The sequence below is a fragment of the Rutidosis leptorrhynchoides genome, chromosome 3 (assembly GCF_046630445.1).
Source record: "Rutidosis leptorrhynchoides isolate AG116_Rl617_1_P2 chromosome 3, CSIRO_AGI_Rlap_v1, whole genome shotgun sequence".
NCBI lineage: Eukaryota > Viridiplantae > Streptophyta > Magnoliopsida > Asterales > Asteraceae > Rutidosis > Rutidosis leptorrhynchoides.
Genome location: NC_092335.1, coordinates 546,525,566 through 546,548,051, shown reverse-complemented (window position 1 = coordinate 546,548,051; position 22,486 = coordinate 546,525,566). Strand labels below are relative to the sequence as shown.

General features: G+C 35.8%; 1 protein-coding gene and 1 long non-coding RNA gene across 2 annotated transcripts; both read right to left on the bottom strand.

Moving 5' to 3' along the window:
- Positions 1-3,257: 3,257 nt before the first annotated feature.
- LOC139902911 (DDB1- and CUL4-associated factor homolog 1) lies at positions 3,258-13,601 on the bottom strand. The gene is made up of 14 exons (XM_071885599.1): positions 13,187-13,601; positions 11,683-11,764; positions 11,391-11,507; positions 11,125-11,303; positions 10,236-11,016; positions 10,034-10,131; positions 9,180-9,609; positions 8,120-8,722; positions 7,569-7,748; positions 6,734-7,216; positions 6,531-6,641; positions 6,288-6,406; positions 4,613-6,170; positions 3,258-4,024 (listed from the first exon to the last, which is right to left on the bottom strand). The coding sequence occupies exons 1-14, from the start codon at positions 13,474-13,476 to the stop codon at positions 3,323-3,325; spliced, it is 5,733 nt and encodes a 1,910-aa protein (XP_071741700.1). The 5' UTR covers positions 13,477-13,601; the 3' UTR covers positions 3,258-3,322.
- Positions 13,602-21,072: 7,471 nt separating this feature from the next.
- On the bottom strand, positions 21,073-22,234 carry LOC139898897 (uncharacterized). Its single transcript, XR_011777205.1, has 5 exons — positions 22,083-22,234; positions 21,690-21,809; positions 21,452-21,512; positions 21,318-21,380; positions 21,073-21,193 (listed from the first exon to the last, which is right to left on the bottom strand). It is a non-coding gene; the product is annotated as an uncharacterized lncRNA (long non-coding RNA).
- Between the last annotated feature and the right edge of the window lie 252 nt (positions 22,235-22,486).

Genomic DNA, 22,486 nt, shown 5'->3' with positions numbered 1-22,486 from the left:
TATGGGTAAAAATTATGATTGCAGAGATGTGAAGACGAGGATGAACCTAATGACATGAATTGTAATGAGATGCTTTATGATGTAATTTTTATTTTACTTTTTTTTTTTTTTTCTATTTTCTCTTATGAGATGAGATGAGATGCATTATGATGCAAGTTTTTTGGCACACCAAATGTTGTGCTGTTTGTAAAAAATTGACTATTTAAAGATTTGTCATTTAGTAAACCCGTGATTTCACGGGTCTTTTTACTAGTAACACACAGTCAAATTTTATCAACTATACACCCTCACGTAATAAAAAATTTAATTTAATACTCACGTAAGTAATAGTAGATTTCTACAAATCTTCTTAAATAATTAATAAAATGTTAGATAGCATTAACAATTACTCCGTATTATATATATATATATATATATATATATATATATATATATATATATATATATATATATATATATATACACATATATATATACATACTGTTGTAGACAGCGTCCGTTGCATCCGTTGCGGCGTTTTGGTGACTAAACCGTTTCGACCCCGTCTCGTTTTCTTATAAGCCGGTCAACGGTCAAAAGTCAGGTCAAATGCAGGAAAAATTGGGTCAAAAGTCAGAAATTCTGTTAAAATCGGTCATAAGTCGGTCAAATCAATCAAAATTGACTTAATTTAGTATTCCATTTTGTATTATATTAACGCTAATAGTAATTATAGGTACAAACTTGTCAACAAAGTTTTTTAGCTCTAAAATATGTGTAAATATATATTTATATATATAAGTCAACATTAGTCAACATCCGTTTCGACCTCGTTTCGGCTCCGTTTTTTCCGTTGCGACATTTTGAGGTTGCTACCGTTTCGGCCCCGTCTCGCTTTTTTTTCAACCTTGTATATATATATATATATATATATATATATATATATATATATATATATATAGGGAAGGGATCCCCTGAGAACTCCAATCTTGTGAGAACCTGAGAACTCATAGTCGAGCAAAAAAGTACGCGGCCGAACAAAAAGTTTCATGGTTGAGCAATTTTTTGGCTAGTGAAAATGTAGAACATGCATGTAGAACATGCATGTAGAACAGGAAAATGTAGAATAGAAAGATGTAGCACATGTTCAAATTTTCATTTTTTTTCAAATTAGACCTGATTTTCTTCTAATTATAATTTTGTAGAACATTAATAAGTTCAAATTTCTCCAAATTAGTTCAAATTTCACCATTTTTGTTCGAATTTCACACGTTCTGCATCAAAATCAACTTCTTCTTTTTTTTTTTTTTTTTTTTTGATTTAGCCCGATTTAGAGTTTAGGGTTTAGGGTTTAGGGTTCCGTAAACCCTCAACCCTAAACCCTAAACTCTAAACCGTTCGTGTAAAAAACTCATTCTAAACCCTAAATCTAAACCCCTAAACCCTAAAATCTAAACCCTAAACCCTAAAATCTAAACCCTAAATCTAAACCCTAACTTAATTTGATGAAAATTGATGTAAAACAAGTGTAGAACAGCATGTTCTACATGTGTTCTACATCATGTTCTACATAAAATGTAGAACCAAGAAACAATGCATCTAAAAGACAAAAAATTAAAATTGTTCGGCTAGAACAATTTTTGTTCGGCCGCGTCCAAATTTTTGCTCGACTACCTTAGTTCTCAGAGTTCTCATTCTAAAAATGTTCCCATTTGATCCCTCTAATATATATATATATATATATATATATATATATATATATATATATATATATATATATATATATATATATATATATATATATATATATATATATATATATACACACAATATTATATTTGATTATAACAATAATAATATCATAGGTTACGTGATATTAACATATGTAATGTTTACTTAATATTTAAAATGTTGTCGTATGTTAACAGTTTACATAAAAATATTACACATCGGCAGTGGCGGAACTTGAACTCAAAAACAGATGGGGCGGATGCGAATATTTAATAAAGTTTTCATTTCCAACGGGGGTAAACACTAATAAAAACCTCATTTTTTAGTAGAATTTTTATTTTTAGTGTAAACTTTTTTTTCATGTTAAATTCGGGTGGGGCGGATACCCCCTTTGGATAACACTAAGGTCCGCCACTGAACATCGGTACGGGTCGAGTAAAGAATTTTATTCATTGACGGGTCATAGATGGGTCATGAATATATCATCGCCGCTGCACTTGATCAATACTGCTATAAAAGACTACTTTAAGAGACATTATATTGTAGAATTACAATTACAATAATCAAAGCGTTTTTTTAAAAGTCAAAATTCAAACCATTTTACATATTATTTTTATGGTGTATTCGATTACATGATTATGTAATATCGCTCAATTTAAACTTCACATGTACTTTTATTCGTATTCAAAAAGTTATTAAAAATATGTGCAAATTGATTTTTATATAGATCCCGCAAAATCGCGGGTTATAATCTAGTAATTCATTAAATCAAGAGCAAATCTATTTTAAATTAAACAAAGTCGAACCCCACAATAATTTTGGAGACGGAAGGGATATTACATTTCCATTTATAGTGTATAGTTAAAATTTTAACGGCTTTTCAATGTTATTTTGAGTGAGAAACAATTCTTTTGGATTAGATATAAATAGTAATGTATTCTTATTATGTGGTTTTTAAGTGAGAGAGAATGGAGTACAAGATTACAAGAGTTTAAGCTTATGCTTTAAAACTATGGTTCTTTTAAGACTACAGATCTACTTCATAGAAACCAACCAGGTTTACAAAAATTTATTTGGGGCTTGCAACACTTGAAAAAGCTTACGAGAGTTTAAGTATGTCTTTTAAAACTATATATAAACTCGTTTTTGATATTTAACTAAACCCGGTTTACAGAAGCGTATCCAGATTGTTGCATCTGCTGCAATTTCATGAGCTGCACCTTGACTCTTGTTGCTACAGAGCTTTGGTTAAACTGCTTTAACAAAGTAGGAGTTTAGCCATCATAGATAGACCAAAATGTTCGTCGACTGTTTACATTAAATATAGATCAGGCTAATTAGACCGAGCAAACTTAAGCAGTAGACTAAAATCTACAAGTTCCTTTTTTGTCTAAAAGACCATTTTAAACATCTATCCAAAGGTTCTAAACATCTGCATTTTTTCATAACCATGTGTCAAAAATTGGAGACAGGAAAGGCATTATGTTTAGTTCTGTCCTAAGAACGGTTTTACCAAAATAAATATAACTATAATACACACATAGTTCTGTCCTAAGAACGGTTTTACCAAAATAAATATAACTATAATACACACTCATTTAAGAATACACATTTAAAATCCTCCAAAAAAATCTCCATCGTCACCACTGCTCAAAGACTCGATCAGCTCGTCCTCATCATCGTCATCATCATCACCGCCGTCATCACCATCACTCATAATCTCAAATATCCCACCACCACCAAAGTCAACACCATCCATCACAAAGTCACCATCATCATCATCATCCCCCTCATCATCATCATCATCTAGATCACTCAAACTGTCTTCATCATTACTCATATCATCACCATCTTCATCATTACCTAATAACACATCTTCATCAATATCCTCATCATCCTCATCTTCTTCTTCTTCACTTTCAGCATCATCTGGATCCGAATCATCATCTGTGGGTTTTCGTCTACCAATTTCATAGACTCGAGCGGAAGAGTACATTTCATCTTGATCGTCCATTGTTACCAACCCGACAAACGAGTTGGTCGGCTCACTAGCAAAATCAAGCACGCAACGGTCAACGGGAATAGTGGCAATGTCCGAGTAGTTGACCGCGTCTAATGTACGGAAAGCGGAAAAGAGAGGATGCTTAACACGTCGAGTTTGGAATGCGGTTGTAACTTCGTCTAAATTTCTCCTTAGGATTGCATATATGACATCACCACTAGCATTGAAAGTTATTACTGTTTGATCTAATGATGGTACGCTGCGAAGAAGCCTAAAGTTTCGAAGATCCCACACTTCTGAATTTATAATTACCTGAAATTAAGAGAGTCAACTTTAGAGAATAGTAATTATATGTAAACAAGTGATGCAAGCAATGCACAGTTAATTATTAGGTGGAAATAATGTCACCAGAATCAGAAGTTAACAAAGAAAACAAATTTTAAGTAACCCTAAGTGTATCTTTCATCTATACATCCTTCTAGATCACATTATGCAGTGGCATACGAAAACATACACGTGCGAGAAACAAGATATATAAACGGGGGAAATAGAGAGAGATATTAAATTTTATAAGTTTATGTTGCCATTACTTATGTGAGATGACAAGAAGGTTAGAAATTTCATACCTTAAAGCAAATTAATCTGAAAACTTAAAGAAAAAGACACCACTAACATTGAATTATCGAACCAACTTTGAAATCCCTATAACATATAACTTGATAACTACAAAAATGATATTTTACGGTATGGCTCAAAACTTTGGAGATGACACGAAGATTAGATGAATATCATACTGATATAATAATTGTAATCAAATTCAACACATTGTTCTTTTTGAACGATTGCCCAATTAGCACATGTAATGTTAAAAACTATTTTATAGTAACAATTCAAACATACCTCGTTACCAGCAGGATGAAAACCACCACCACCATAATCAGTAAACTGATCAAAACGGTGAACGGGGCCTGCAACTCGACGATCCCATAATACACCGTTCCACAAAAGCATAATGTCTGAAGGACTAAAGTGAACCTGAGAATAAGCATGTCCTTTGCTAGAAGCAACAGAAGATTGGTCCGTAAGTTTCAAATCAGATTTACACGTCTGCACATCATATAACAAAATCTCACGTCTCGATAACTCAGAAGATAACGCTGCAAACATGGTCCCACAATGACTGAACGTAGCAGCCTTGATACCATCGAACGAGTACTTGGGTCCCGCCGACACCGAAGGCGCATCCCACAATCGCACATCATGTGAACTTGAAGAAAGAAGTAATTGGGTGTCCCCAGAAAAGAACGATTTGACCATAGTCAAAGGAAAATGATGGCCCGGGCTGCTTTCCAACAAATTATTATTATTCGAATCGAATACTTTTAGCTCCCCGGAGTGGCTACCGGCAGCAATTTGGGACGAATCATCAAGAAACGCAATGCAGGTTAACAGGACACCGGTGTCATCCCGACATGTCCGCCAAGGTCGGAATCTACTGTAGACGAACTGGCGGTCCCTACGACTGCCGTGGATCCCACCGTACACGTTTCTAAATTCACGTCTATTGAGACGCGCGGTTATGTTTGAAGGTGCATCTAGGCTACGTTTTGATTCGGGACAAACGTGTGGGTGTAAAAGAGAAAGGGGTGGTAATGTGGTTATTGGAGCCGGGCATTGGCGGTGTTGGTGTTTAAGATATTGCACTACAATTGAATCCAAAGTTAACGACTCGGGATTAAACGATTGTGGGTCGAGTGAAAGACCGTGGTTCTGTACGTTATGATTTTCGTCTGAACTGTCGGGTACACCGATACCGATACTTGCTGGTGTTTTACACAAATGATCCTTAAATGAACTTGATGTGGAGAATAGAGGGGTGTCGGTTTTACGAACCGTGTTTGGCGTTGGACACCCGGGAGAACGGAAAACTAGTTCGCCAGTGTTTAGTCGTTTGCTCGATTGTGATTGCCCAACGTCTCTAAATTCGGTCAGTTTACGCTTTAAAGGCAATATGATTGGAGTTTTTATAACACTATCTGAATCGACCTGGTTTTCTTCTGGTGTGACAGGAGCCGTGGGTGGTTTTTTTGAAGAATTATTGATTCTGTTGCTCGATGGAGAAGGATGCTCGTGGAAATACGAGGTCATTTTTGACTGGCCTCCATGTGCAGATGATATAATTAAGGGTCGTCTTTTTGCTGACAAAGATGAATCCTGTTTTAAATTTAAATCTTCTTGCGGTTTAGATTTTTCGGACGCAAGAAAACCACGAGGAGTGCGCCCAGAGGGCCATTGAATCGGCACTGATAAGTTATCCTGACCAGATGTTTGATATGGTATAGATGATGGAGCGGATAATGATTGAAGAGGTGTTAATTGAGCCTCTTTAAGAAGTGCAGATGCAGCTGTCGATAAACCAGACGCCTGTAGGTGCTGATGAATCAGCAATAAAAGTTCCCTACAAAATTTCGAAAAGAATCGGTCACAATATATCAGAAAATTTATGAGAAGAATAAGATGGGTGTGAAAATTTTAAAAAAGTTTTCTTAAAAAAAAAATAAAAAAAAAAAGGTACTTAGAATGGTATGTGATAGGCGTGGCAGCAGCAATAGCGGCTCTCTCAATACGCCTGAGAGTTGGAGTGGCAGCATCAGTAGCAGCTAATGTACTTGCTCGCCCTGAATGTGTTACAATCTATAATACAAAAAGTAAACATGATTGTTCCAAAATTATAAATAAGAACAAAACCATTACAACCGACCCAATTATTAATATATGATCATAGAAAATTAATGACTAATATTAATAATATACATACCGCCATCAACTCAATTGCCACTTGAGAAAGTTCTGTTTGCCACCTACCCTGTTCACCAACTGGCGTCTGGCTGCCAGAATCCCTTATAAGTTCCGATAACTTCTTCCCAACCTAAAACAAAACAAATAATTTAAATAAATCCCAAAAAAAATCATATAACAAACATCATGCTAGCCTTGTATAGAAGGGATAAATTACAAAACCTGAAGTTTGGTTAAAATGTGAGCAATTGTATCATCTCTTGCTAAACCAAGTAAGACTCTGCATGCCAAAGCACGCAAACAGTCTAACGCAGCGGACGGTGTTATTATTCGTGGCTGAAGAAGTTGGAGTAGGACCTTGATACCGTTATTGGCCCGAACCGCTTCTCGTGCTTGACGGAAACTTTGTTCCATTTGTGCAGCGAGGCCCGCACAACCTGCACCAGCACCTAAAGATATTCTACGATCACCGACTAAACTAGACGGGGTAGATGAGCTACTGATCCCACGATCAACCGCACTAGTTTCTCCATTTCGTTCTCGTGGCTCGTTAAGGTTGTTGACACTACTGACGGGTATCTCGGTAGTAGCGTTTGACGGTTGGCTAGAAGATGTTTGTCCGTGTGCGGGCATAGGTGGTTTATTACTGATTGAAGGTGGAGGGCAAACAAGATTGACTAGAACGTTCAGTGCTGGTTGAATAATCTGTGGATATACATCATTACAATGTATGAGTTGAAAGTATGAGGAACAATAGGACAAGACTAATTCCACATTCATTTTAAGTGATGGGTCAACTAGGCAAAAGTTGTCCAAAATGTTTGTGAAGCATATATCCAACGATGTCATTGGATTCAAAACGGAACATGTAATCATAGATGACACGCTAGATACTTTATATTCAGGAATAAATTAGAAGAAAAAGGAGAGCAAGTGTCCCGGGTTGGACAACCTAAGCTATTTTGACTCATACCCGATATTGGCTTTTGCCCACCCATCTGTCACCATCATAGAAAAAAAAAAGAAACGAAAACTCATGATTTATAAAGGTGCATACCTCGGGGTCAACGAAACCAGCACAATTTGCAGCATCAAGAATGACTGCTATACCCAGACGGTCGTTACTCAAAGTAGCAGTTACAACCGGTTTGCGGCTGGACGGAACCAATGTCACGATGTGCAGAACGCCTAATGCATATTGAAGCAAATCATGCAAATAACGCTCGACAGGTGGGGCCTGATGGTAATAATATAGAAAGAGTTAATCATCTCAACGTGGAAGAAAATAAAGAAAGACATAATTATTGAGATAGTCCATGTTGTTTCACTCAAATTGCTGAAATAGTCCCTAGGGTTTTTTTTTAAAATCTACTTGGTCCTCGTGGTTTTCAAAATGTTGATGAGATGGTCCTTTTGTTACTGAAATAGTCCTTGTGGTTTCACCAAAAAAGGACTATCTCAGCAACATTTTGAAAACTAAGAGGACTATCTCGGTCAAAAAAACCCTAGGGACTATTTCAGCAACTTGGTGCAACCACAAGGACTATCTCAGTAAGTATGTGATAAAGAAATAATAAAGCAAAATCTAAAACTATGAAAAAAGAGCACCTGACATAACTCTAACATGATAATATGCCCCCTGCAAGCAAAAAACTTATCAACTACAGGCCAATGAGCTCTCGCAAACGCGGGACCCAATTTACGATCTTTCTGTATTTGACGAAACACAGCATCAACAGCCTCATTACTAATATCAAGTGGCTTATACGCCGCCCTGGAACTCGGAATATTCCGGGCAGCACTTCGAGTATTCTTACTAGGTTTAATAGAATCCACAAGCATTAAAAGATGTGCTCTAAAATACTGGCGCAGTGCAACAGTAGTGTGGTAAGCAATTTGCTTCTCTGATGATGTCAACACCTCTGGAGGGGTTCGGTCGTTTCGAAGTGCCCCTGAATTGGGAGGGGCCCCTGTCCCTGAGCTGACACCTGATCTTACGGATGCTGCTTCACCTAAGAGTGTTAATAGTTTACGAAGACCGTCTTGTTTATCGAAAGAGTCTAATACAGCTCTGAAAACGAAAGCGGCGGCGAAAAATAAAGCTGCGTTTTTTCTTGCTTGGTCTTGAGAACATTCTAGAAGTTGAAGATCTAATTCGATTAGATCATCAATGACTTTTTCAGGTAGAGCACATACACGTTCCATGATTCCCTAATACATAATCAACATATTATTTAGCAGACAGAAATCAAGATGCACATAGAGAATCTAGTATTAGATGCGCCTAGAGATGGTAATCTCAACCCGGTTGCTTTACAATCGGTGAATTTGGCTCATGTTATATCTCTATTGGTCAAACGGAGAGAATAAAAAATGTTAACCAAACACAGTAACAGCCCAAAATGTATTTTAATTTCCAAAATAAAATTATCAAAGAACTAGATTGTTAATAGCATAACTAACTTTTGTATTTAATAGTTAATACTGACACACTTATCTCTATAAAAAAAAGAATCAGAAACTGGGAAAATTTGTGCCAGGTAAACTGAACAAACTTCTGTTTCACAGCATCCCAAAAACTAGTTGTTTCGACACGAACAGATTTTGGCCCAATTTACAAACCACAAGGTGTAAAAAAAAGCTGTATCTATTTTTTGTCCAAGAGTACCTGAAGTGAACCAATTGCGAATAAACAGGAAGAGAGGCCAAAGTATGTGAGTGCCACTCTCGGGAGTGCAAGAAGCTTTTGTATACCGCCACGATCCACAAATAAGGCAGCAAATTTCCGGTGGGCAGCCAACGCACAGATTAGTTTCAATACATCGGGTAGAAGGACTGCAATCTGTGATGGTTCTTTAAGATCGGAACTATGTTGTAGCAAGGCAAGACAGACGTCTACCCCTTTTTCATGTAACACGGGACCAAGAACCTCGATATATTCTCCCAAAATCTCCAGACACTGAATACAGAACTTTTCTCTTAGCTTTGCTAATGATTCACTATCGGGAATAATGTACTCCTCAACCTCTTCATTGTCCTCGGGCTCTGGCTCTGGCTCTTTTGAATTACCTGACTCACCCACTCCACTACTTTGAGTCCTACAATCAGCCATAATATTTTTTTTTTTTTAAAAACAATAAATTGAAGTAAATCCCATCAAGCTGCTATAATCTAAAAAATGAAATCATTAAGGGTATGTTTGCCAAAACTAGCTTGTAGCTGTTGACTTGTAGCTGGTAGCTTTTTATATGTATTTAAGTGTCTGGCACTAGTTGTATCAATTAAAATAAATAGTAAAATGACAAAAAACTAGGAGCTTTTCTCAAACGAGTTCAATTAACTTTTATCTTCTAGCTTTTTCCCTCCCTCAAAAAGCTTTAAGTTCTTGTAACCAAATGGAGCTTTTTACTTTACTTGATAGAAGCTTTTTTTATAAAAGCTAGAAGCTAATAGCTCCTAAAAGCTCCAAAAAGCTTGTTGTCAAACATGCCCTCAATGCAAAAAAAAACAATAATTACCAACCTAGAAAGTTCGGTAGCATTAGCTGCATCTACTACCGTAGAGGCAGCTCGAGAAGCACATAAAACCGCAGCTTCTTCATCGTTTGTCTTTTTAAATTCCTAGTTTTGTATATCACATTAGTAAGCAAACGAACTTCAAAACAAAACAAAAAAATAATAAAAATGAAACAAAAATAAAAAAATAATAACTTTAAGAAACACACCTCAGTTGCAGCAGTTTTAACAAGTTCAGCAGCAGCATCACCAGCAGCTTTAACAGCTTCTGCAGAAGCATTTGCTGTTCTAGCTTCAGCCTCAGCAGCTCTTACAGCCATTTTCACTAAATCAGAAATATCCTTTGATCCAACTTTACAATCTTGAAAACAATCATCATTATCATCTCGTTCAAGAATCACAGTTTCAGATCCTATCTTTAACGGCTTTTTGATGTCGGGCCCACGTTTTGATTCTAGACTTTTTGTTGAACTTTTATCCTTATTACTCCTTCCTTGTCCTCCAAATCTAATTCCAGATACAGGGGAGCTCAGTATGTGTTCATTCTCTGTAACACCTTCATTAATCTTCCCTTTTCCTCTATATCTTACTGACCCACGATTCGCCCTGTATTCATCTTCACGTACAGATTTACTTCTGTCACTTACCTTTATCTTGCTATCATGTGCTTCATAAGTTTCATTATCATCATCGAACCCATCAGGAGGTTCAGCCCACCTTTTAATATGATCCCTTTCAGAAACTTGATCGTCTGAGGATCCCTCCTCGATTATTCTAGGAGGTTCTAACTGAGATGTCTCAGAAACATGTCTGAACCTACCTCGACTATCTTCTTTAGATCTAACAGAAGTAGCAGCTGATGAACTTTTGTTTTCTAAGTGATAGTTAGATTCTTTTTGACTTGGCTCTCCTAAAACACGGATACGAAGATACCGCATAAGCTTGGCTGATAATCCAGATGTAAGAACGTCTTCAACTACTTGACCTCCACTGCGGTCAACATTACAGAAAGTCAACATTGCAAAAAGTCAACAAAGTTTATCAGGTAAAATATGTTATTCATAAGCAGATGACATGCAAGTAAAAGCAAAAACATACCCAGCCAAACAGACAGCCAAAAGTCCAGTAGAATAAGTCTTCAACATTTCAGAATCTGATGCTTGCCTTAGACCAGACCCGTTCTTTCCCTTATTACCTTCAGTAGAAGGCCTTATTGATCCATCCATAACCCATCCCTTTATTTTATCTAGAACAGTTTCTTCAAAAACATGTGGATACTAGGTATTCCAACAAAACACATTAGAAAACGTTTAATAAAGAAACTAAATCATGAGAATATACATCTTTAAAGTTATAGATCATACCATCCAAGTCAACGAGCAACTGAAGAGAAGTCGTAATGAAGCTGCCTGAACAGCAACTGAATATTGAGTTTCAGACAAAAACTTCACAGATATCAATTCAAAAAACTCGTCATTGTCCTGTAGAAAACACTTGGTCATTTTCTCAAATGAAATAATTACTTACTAAAAAATACTTTAATGAAAACAGACTGCACAACTTTGTCTGGATAACCATAGACGGCAGTTAGAATAATAAAAATTACTGTAAAATGCTAAAAAAAAAAAAAAAATAAGGAAAAAGAACATAAAATACCCGAATTAAGTTCCCTAAACGTCCTATGTTATGGGAAGCCCGACCATTGTTTAAAGATGTATGGCCAGTCTCTTCCATGTACCTACACATACAAATGCATGAGAATTTATTAGCAACTAATAATAGTCTTTCAACATTTTGGGCTCAAATATAACATAAATGGAGGTAGAACTCACTAACAAAATACTATAACTATTACATATCAAAAAGTCACCAAAATTGTTATAATTCACATTAATAGAAAACCTCTCAAAGATCCAAACTGTTGTTTTCCTTAACATATAATATAACCTAGCAGGTATATCAATCTCTATATGACATGTCACTATTTTATCATAGACCCAATATGAGATTATAACTATTAAGCCACTCGGCTAAGCTATTCATCCTCTTAACCTTCCACATCAGCGCCACATCAACACCAAAATCCTGTAACTAACCCATAACTAAACACTCCCTATCATGGCTAAAACAATACTCCTCTTTATATACAATGTACAAGCAATAAAGCATCAAATAAAAACAATTGAAAGCGAATGGACCCCACTATATCTAAGAGCTCTCGCCAGATTCATGGTGAAAACGGGTAACTAACGCGGGTAACTAAGCCGTGCCTTGGTCAATTACGGATAACTACGGGTAACTAGCGGGTAATGACAGATAATGGAACCATAGGGAGTGGTCTTAGCAACCTACATAAAATTATGCGCCCACCCAAGTTCACAAGCTGTATAATACACTCAATTGCAGATTTCTTAATGTATTCAAATATTGTACCTGTTTCGTGCTAGAAATCTTGAACTAAAGTACTAAAATAATCTTGCTTACTTCTACTCATACCATTAAAACTGCAGATGTGCTGGAGAACGAAACAACATAGCAGTTCTATAACACTGAATAAATAGAATAACAACAAGAAGCGCTCATTTACACACACACACACACACACACACACAAAAATTGAACAAATATACATACATTATAACATACCTTTAGATTTACACTAGTTATTAAATGTTTCTTCTTAAAACAAGATAATCAACTAATATATTCATAACATACATCAGCAACACCAGAAAGCCTATTAGATACTGTACTTAAAGAGTATTTTTTGCTGTTACTAACAATTTTCATGCAAATTCCCCTCATTTAGCTTCTCGCCTTCTCTTGAATGTGCAGAAAAAATGACGTAAACATCTCTTCAGGTGGCGGTGGCGCCGCTGGTCCTTGAATGTGCAAATTCCCCTCATTTAGTTAACAATAAAATGTAATCTAATGCTTGAATTTCAAATATTCAGGTAACATATAGCTCTCTTTCTTAAAATGCGTTAAACACAGGTCAGGCAGACGAAATAAACAACTAATTAAAATTGGCTTTCATATTAGCCACAAAAGGAACACACTATAAATATAATACATCACACCTAATTTATTCATAAACAATTATACGTAAATATAAACAATTATACATAAATATAAATTATAATTATGAATATATATAAACCTGGCTTCTTGTGTTTCAAGAATAGTAGCTAAGGCATGGAGACAAGTATATTTAGGGTTATCAGGAGAAGCCGTAATTTTATCAATCAGTCCTTGAGCTTTCAATATCAATATTTCATCTTCATTATTAGCTTCCTCTTCTTCATCTTCATCATCATCATCGTCCTCTTCTTCTTCCTCCCCTTCGTATTCCTCGTCATCTTCGTCTTCTTCCACCGCCGGAATCGGTTCTTCCGGTGGCGGTGGCGCCGCTGGTCCTTGTGATTGAATATCGTCGGCAGCCGCCTCCATTATCAAGAAATACGGTGTTCAGGTGATAAATTAGGTTACGATTGAAGCAGAAAAAAATAAAAATAGATATATTAATCGATGTGTATAAACGAATTGCGCGATTTATTGATTTTGAATGTGAATTGGGTGGTTCGACTGTGTGTGTCTGTGTATTTGAGAGCGTTGTTTGTATTTATATGAGAAAAAAAAGAGAGGCGTGAGAATGTGTATTTGTTTCCCTATACAAGTTTTGGGGTTTTTTTACGCTAGAGGCTTCGTTAACCCGGTTACCCGGATCCGTTAACTCAACCCGAATATATCCATCCAAACCTCTCTATTGGGCTACGGACTGTGGCCTTTATATATTTTGTATAGACAAAAGAACCCTCGCTTCGCGCCGGGGTTCGGTTTTCAATGTATTTTAGTGCGTTTAGTTTGTAAAATTATTTCGTGGCTAAAGTGATGTCGTTGAAGCGCAACTCGAGTCGAACTAAAAGGTATAATCCGTGAAAGATTTAAATGTTATTTTAAATTAACTATATATGTGCATCTCTGCGTTTCGCTATGGAATTTTCGACTTTTAAAAATTTAACGCAAAATCAACGTGTATGAAAAGTACCTCAAATATTTAGCGTCTTTTAAAAAGAGTCCATTTTGCTTATAGTTAGTGACATTGTGTTCCTAAAATTATTTCGAGTTTAACGATGGTGTCGGAAAAATTTAACTCGTTGGGAGCGAGAAGATATGACCCTTTGAATATTTTGGTGGAGTTTAGTAAAGATTTTTTTTATGAAAATGGTTATTTGACACTTTACCCCCTGTTTGGAGAGCCGGTTTTAATTTTTGAACAAAGTTTGGGGATTTTTTGGAAAAAGGAAAAAAAATGTGAAAACAAAAAAAATAAAAAAATGTGAAAGGACGAAATATATTATATACGGAGTAATATTATTATAGTTATAATAACGGAGAGGCAAGTCGGGTCGGGTCGGGGTAAGGGGTAGAGTTGGGGGGTGTTTTGTATTTTCTAGGGGGTGTGGGGTTTTTTAGTAAGATTGAGGAGGGGGCCGATTCGTACGTTGATCAAAGTTTGGGGTCCTTAGTGTGAGATTGAGATAGTCCAAATAGTACTATTCATTTGGACTATGTCAATTAAATATGTAGTATAATACCATTTTTGTATTTTCTAGGGGGTGTGGGGTTTTTTTTAGTAAGATTGAGGAGGGGGCCGATTTGTACGTTGATCAAAGTTTGGAGTATTTAGTGTGAGATTGAGATAGTCCAAATGAATATTTGTACGTTGATCAAAGTTTGGGGTCTTTAGTGTGAGATTGAGATAGTCCAAATAGTACTATTCATGTGGACTATCGCAATTAGATATGTAGTATAATTGTGTGGTAGGTCCATCATGTTTGCATCAAAATGCATTATTAACCTTTATCTTTTTTTTCGACCTAAATGATCCTGAACTATCACTTTTCAGCATAGATGACCCAACCATTAAACCCCGTTAATTTTTGGACGTTAAGTCCGCTCACGTGACAATGCTTGTCAGGGCAATTTTGTCCACACACGTTTTTTTTGTCGCACAAAATAGTGGAGAAGAAAAAATCTTTTTTACTTCATCGGCCGTTTCTTTTTCACTTATTGCAGTTTTTACAACCAGCTCATCCATATCCATATATGAATAAATTCTTGTTTCTTTTAGACCACTCTTATCCATGACACTCCGTCATGGATAAAGTGCGTGACATCAACGCCACATCAGCACCTTCTCTCCTCCTTCATCCCATAACATACCAAAGACTAAACGCTAACATCCATGACATACTCATCACACACTTCCTTACACCCACTAAATTAATTAATTATTTACGGGTACAAGTAATGAGGCAAAATGTACAACAATTTAATACACACCATCCGTCCTCCAAATTGTCATCCCATGAAAATCAGAAGCACGGGTCATCAAAGACTAACCCCATGACGGGTTGCTAACATTGGAGTCTTTGATGACGGATGGCAAAGACGGATGGGAAGGCGGACCGATGAGAACCCTCTTACACTTAACCCTAAAAAAAAAAAAAATTTGTGGAAGGAGTCGAAAATAGCACTCCTCCGGTCCTCCCTAAACAGACCCACTTTTTGACAATAGAATCCTTTTTCACTCATATCTCCTTAACATTGAAATCCACAAACCCTTTTCACTTGTCTCTCTGTACCGTTTCACCATCGTCTTTCCTCCAGTGGCGAGTTTATTTGTATAGCTACGGGGTTACGAGACACCACTAGTCTGAAAATTTTTAGTAGAAAAATACCCTTTAAATTATATAGGACACCACTAAATTTAAACGCAAGACCCCATATATTTTTCAAATTTACAGTTTTTCTTTTAAATTGTTTAGAACACCACTAAATTTAACTACTCGGACACCATATATTTTTCGAGTTTTATGTTTTTTGAAAGTAAATTACCACTAAAACAACATTCAAATATAATTATTAGTGGAAAAAATTTCGGGACCCCATTGCGTTTTAATCCTAGAATCGCCACTGCTTTCCTCTCAACGCCATCTTCGAAGTCACTATATTTGAAGGCATCATCGCTATACCATCTTTCGTCCTGTACGGTAATAACATCCTCGATGTATTTCACGACGCTGTTATCATCATTCTTCACCACCACCAACATCCAAAATTGATTACAAAGGAACAACACTTTTTGCGAGTTTTATAGGTTTCACTTTGAGCTTCAAAGATTTGTTAAATGTCTTCATGTAAAAGTTCTGTACATTTTTTGTTACTCGTATTTGATTGTGGTGCCAATCTGTAGTAAAAATCAAAATTTTTTTAGTAATTGATGAAAGGGGTAATAATTATTGTTGTCAGATCCTTTTGATTTCTTTATTCGTATTTTGTATAATGGTATTATAACATTTGAATCAACTCTTAAGTTGTTGTATTTGATTATCTTGTTAAGATTTGAAGAAAGGATAAAATGGTCATTTTTTCTATTAAGATCATTATGCAGACCTAAAAAAAACAGCATTTACTGAAACAACACGTCTTGTAATCAGACATCAGACAATGATTATGTGTTTAAGGTGAGGAAGATGATGATGAGAGTGATGGATCTGATGATGATGACGTAGAAGATGACAATGACTTGAATTCATTGAAGATTTTGTTGATTTGAAGATGTGCTGCAAATAAAACGTGTGTGGACAAAATTACCCTCACATGCTTGGCACGTGAACGGACTTAACGTCCAAAAACTAACCGGGTTTAATGGTTGGGTCATTCGTGCAGAAAAGTGATAGTTCAGGGTCATCTAGGTCGAAAAAAAAGATAAAGGTTAACCGTACATTTTGATACAAACATGATGGACTATCCGCGCAATTTTATCTTTTGTATATGGTACTTTACTCTCAGTGATGAGGGGCGTGGGTTGGTGGTGTGAGTTGCTTTTTGTACCTTTTTAATGACTAGAATGTGTGGGTTTTTGTGTGAAGTAGTGGTGGTATGGATTTTTGTTATGTGTTAGGAGTATTGTGATGAGTTGTTAAAATATGATTGGGTAAATATTATAAATGGAGTAAAAAAAATATTTTTAGAATAATAAAAAATTAATAAAATCAAAGCAACGGAAGTTGCTTTCTCCGTAGCATTCCAACGGAAGCTTTACCAACGCTTTAAACCAACACACCGATACTCCAAATTGTCCCGTTGCTTAGGTGCCACGATGGATCCAACGGCGTTGGAATCCATCCGATACAACTCGATTAACTAATTTAATAGTCTTTACCTACTTTTGTTTGGTTTTTATATTTTTACCATTATCTTTTACTTATTTTTTTATATTACATGCATAAAGTAATAGTATAAAAGAACTTTACTTTATTATTCTTATCTATTTTTAAAAGTGAACTATTAGTTTGACGCTATCTAAAAAGGAAAACAAACATATTAAATTGAAACGGATAAAGTATTAAATCCGATTATTGTTTCAATTGACATATATTACAGAGGTGTGATAATGACTTTAAGTCATACTTAGATGGAACAACAAAATCATTTGAAGGTTTTGATTTACGTGACTTTCATTTAGCGAAGGTGTTCGAGTTTCTTAAAGAAAAATACCTTTCGTCCGCTCGGATGTTTTGTATTTCGAAGAAGACACGAAGGTCTTCAACATTCCTAAGTATAAAGAAAAATGCTCAAAAATCATATAAAGCGTCAAGCTACGCTATCAAAGAATTGAGTTATATCTTTTATGTATATATGAAAGTCTTGAACGTGAGTACGATAGTGATGGATTTCTAGAATTGAGCCAAGATTCGTTTTATTTCGAAGACAATTTTTAGGAGATTTTAATTTATATAATCGGATTTCTTAAATATATTTGAATTAATATATTGTTTTAAAAATAATGTAATATTTAAATTTTTGGTCCCCATGGTTGTGTTGCGATATGTAGTGATTTGGTTAATTACTTTAAGGTTCTTGCTCATGCCACGGTTCAGACTTCGAGTTGGTGGTGCTCTTACTTACGTTTTGTATGGCTTGAATTACGGGGCATTCCCACAAAATTCGTGTCGGCCAATAGCATCAAGAAAATTGCGAGCCGCGTTGGTGTGATTTTGAAGGTGGCATGCTATTCGGGTTCCCTTTTAAGCACCAAATCCTCATTTGCTGTCGTTGAAACCCAAATGTGTGAAGCATTTGCACGAACTTGTGCCGGAAAAAATGATTTCATATTCTTTGGTTAATGGTCACATATGGGTTAATGAGGTCGCATGTGCGGCGCTCATTGAGAGATTGAAGAAGGATGCCTTTTCTAAGGATTTTTTTAAGTCTTTCATCGATTCGATTCTGAAGGTGCCTGAAAATGCCGGGTTTAATGATGATGGGGTGATGTAGAATAGTTTACATGTTAGTGAAGAGGTTAACAATGATGATGGTTTTGTTTTGACTCTGGTCAGGACTTGATGTTAATGGTTTATGACAGTTATCTTTCGACTTATCAGAATGGTGTAATTAGATCCAGGTTGAATCCCGGTTTAAAGTTGGTTCGATTCAGTTTGAGGTTCCTTCACTTGGGAGTCAAGAGCAGGAGATTGAAGATGGACGTGGCATTAATCCCTCCGATTTTGACATTCCTTGTTTGTGCTTATAATCATGCCCACATGAGGCATGTTTGGCCCATGTAGAGCCAAGGGAGAGACATTCGGGTGCTAGGACTGAGGATGGACGGGTTGACACTGTGGGCCTGAAGGCCTGGTCGATTGATGGTGGGCCTATGAGTGATGTAATTGTTGTTGATCGTAACAGAGGTGATTCTTTGGAGGTGCTGCCTAGAGGATATGGCATTGGTACATCGTTGGGTAAAGAGGCTAACTTTTTCGAGGAAGCTAGAAAAGATCTCAAAGATACTTGGATTGAAGGGTAAGTGCTTAGTTTGAGAGCGGTGTCAACACAAAAGCAAAGAAGAAAAAAAAAAGAAGACCTAAGTTCCGAAAGGTTCATGGTGAGGAGTTCAGGAAGTTTAATGTTGAAAGGATTTGACACATTAACGAGTGATCAAATAGTTTTTTGTTTGTGTTGTTATCTGGCGTTTTTGTTTCGTGTCACGTATTTATGTTGTGAGATGGTAGTGGTTTTCTTGCGTTGGTCAGTTATTCTCTTAGTTAGCGTAGGACTCGGGTAGTTTAATGTGGTCGTATTTGTAGCTTGAGTTGTTTTTTCGTTGGACGGCTTTGATGCCTTTGGTTGTATTCTTTTCAAGGCTTCATCTTTTCGTTGATTTTCTTCAAGTTTTTATATAAACTAGTTTATAACCCGCGAATTCGCTGGACTTAAATATTGGTGATTTTTAAACATCGGTGAATTTGCATGGACGTTTAAAAAATGTATTCTTGAACATTGTAAAATGAATAACCCAGGTTTGAGTACATGTCATTATCATATAACTCCATAAAGTTCTACTATATGTAGTAAGCAGTGAGAGTTGTGACAATAAGTTGAGCTGCTAATCAAGCTTTAGAAAAGTTACTTGAAATTTAGAACGGATAGCTCTCCAACATAATCAACCATTGCACATTCTACAAATCCACTGCATAAAGTAAAGATTTTAAGAAACTTTGGTAACTATCTATATCTTTTATAATATATCACTAAAAATGTTGAACTATATGTTACCTAACACATGTCAGGTACGGAACTTATTCATAAGGTGTCAAGTAGCATGAAAAATAGTAAATACACATTTTTGAACTGAATATAAAAGATAGTCTCCTTTTTTTGTAAAGCAACTTCTACAAATTAGAAACATAGCTGCAGCAAGACAGGAAGAGGGCATCCAATGAGGACCCAAATGACCAATTAACACAATCACTAATCAACTGGACCAGTTTAATTATTAAAATTAGCTACTACTACATACCTGCTTATTGAAATATAAGCTTCATTATTTTATTTTATCATTTATAATGTTATTACTAACCCAAATCAGAAAAAGACACTGCAAAAGAACTCGTAGTTACATATCGAATAGCTTTCTAGATAGATGATTACAAATCGATTTGTTATAAGGTATAGTCCCAGCCACCGTTTGCCATAAAATGAGCCCAAATCCACACGTGTCAACCTTACGACCATACAGATTCTTTTTATCATCTTGGGTGCCATCCAACGATAAGTTCCTGGATCATCAAATACAACATCAAAATGCCTCTCCTCACAACTTATTCCAGAATCTGCAACATTAAAATGAAAATCGTGGGTGATTAGTATGTTTTCAGACTCTAAACCCTATGAATTACGCCTTGTGAATGAACATATTCCATCCCATGAGCAATGTCTATTGCCATCCTAATAACCTTTTCGAAAGATAAATTCTCTTGTCTTCTACGTTACTTTCCTCGAGTTTATGCAAGTAAGCCCTCAAAGAACCCTTTGAAAGATATTCAGTGATAAAACACAAGGTAGGTGGTTGTGTACACGCTGCTACAAACTGTCACCCCTAATAGTAAATGAAAAAAAATATAGCAAAAAAGTGATTATTTACGGTTTGTAAAAAAGAAATTGCTGTTGTAGCCTTTCTAAAAGAAAGGTTGTGACATGTTTTTTCAAAACGCCCTTATGAAAATGCAAAAGTTACATTGTAAACATAAAAACTCTTACATACCTTGATGACATTTTCGTGTTGCAACGTATCAGTATGAACCCTGTAACATTAATCATAAAATCAAGTCCTCCTACACACAAATCAAGACAGCAAAGATTTCACAAAAAATAATCAGAGTCGATTTCATACAAAAAGTTTAAACTAATAATCCTACAAAAAGTAAGAATCAACATGAATTAGGCCAGTTAATCGATTCAACAAATAATCCTACAAAAAGTACAGTTTAGCCTAATTTAATACTCTAATAGACAATAAGCAACAATAACTCATATATAATTTAAGGTTTCAATGAAGATATCTAAATTCAAGATTATCGTCCTTTCAATCGAACTAGTGGTGCAACCCTTGCGTTGCGACGGATTTGCAAGTCATCAATAGTATACGTATATATAGATCCTTGCATTGTGATGGAAAATAAAGTAATAGGTACACCTTTTTGGGCTGCTTTCCCAAGCCTTCCTTTGAAAAAGCTTTTGTCTTTCTCCTTTCGAGCTTCCATCAAAGCATGGTCATAAGAAGCACTAAACTACGTAAACATGTATGAGAAAGCAAAACCTGATGTCAATAAGGAATATAGTAATGAAGTAAAGTACAACTATCCAATAAAAAAAGCTGCTACATTTGTAAACTCAAAATTTCAAGTAAAACAAATAATAATGAAGTAGAGAATGGAAAATACCTTTTTATCCTTGATCTCACTGGATTGTATCCATGTCTTAATCTGATCTCTATATCTCTGAAGCTATAATAAGTAGACAAACAAATATAAACAAATTATACTTCCAGAATTAACACAACAAATTAAAGATATACCATTTTATGCGGATGGTTGTTCTGCCCGTTGAATTAGACCTCGAAAATCAGCAAGAAGAACCTGAGAGACAAAAAGTAATGAGTTAGATTGATGCTTTCATAAAGTAACTAAATCACTTGACGGTTACATATAAATTATCTCTTTCAGAAACTAATACTTAATCAGCAATATATAACATGATTGTGTTTAATAAAAATAGCAAGAAAAAAAAAATGGAATAACAGCCGTGAGACGTACCTTTTTTTGTCGGACACAACAGGAAGACGTTGATTTACAAATTTCGTAGGATTTATTATCGTTATCAGTCCCATAATATATTGCATCCATAACCATTAGTCGATTCTTAATTAGTAGATTCTGAAAATTGAAAAATAAATAAATAAATAAATAAATAAATAAATAAAACTATTAGGAAATCGAAATCACAATTAATATCGTAGATCCATTCCACGAACTATAAACAATTGGAATTTAAGCGGATTAAAGGTTCATCGCCCGAGAACCTAATTTTTGATTGAAATCCTCATTTGATTCTATGAAAAATCGAAATCAGAAAAACAGATGAGGGTGAAAGATTGTGGTACCGGTGGATGAGGCAAAATAGGACGAAATCAGAAAGAAGAAACATACCTGAGTTCATGGAGGTCGAAGGGATTTTTTTTTTCCTCTCTTTGGTTTGACGAAGATGGCGAGGAAGGTGGAGGCGAAGACGGCGACAACGATGGTGATAACGATTGCTGCAGAAGAAAGCGTCGATGGAAGAGACCCTGAAGTAAATCCATCAGCAGAATTCCAACCCAGCAACGTTCGTGCTAAAGGCATGTAATTGCAAGAAACGTAGTTAGAGTTTAAACATGAAACCATGGAATGTAATGTTTAGCAGGCGTGGGAGGAATTTTTTGAGGAGGAAGAGAGAGTTTTGGAAGGTGAGTGTGGGTAAAGTATTTTAAGAAGGGCGTGGAAGGGTGTGGAAGATGGGGTGGTGAAAAGACGGTGTTACCTTTTTTTACAATTGGAAGTTATGTGGTTGAAGT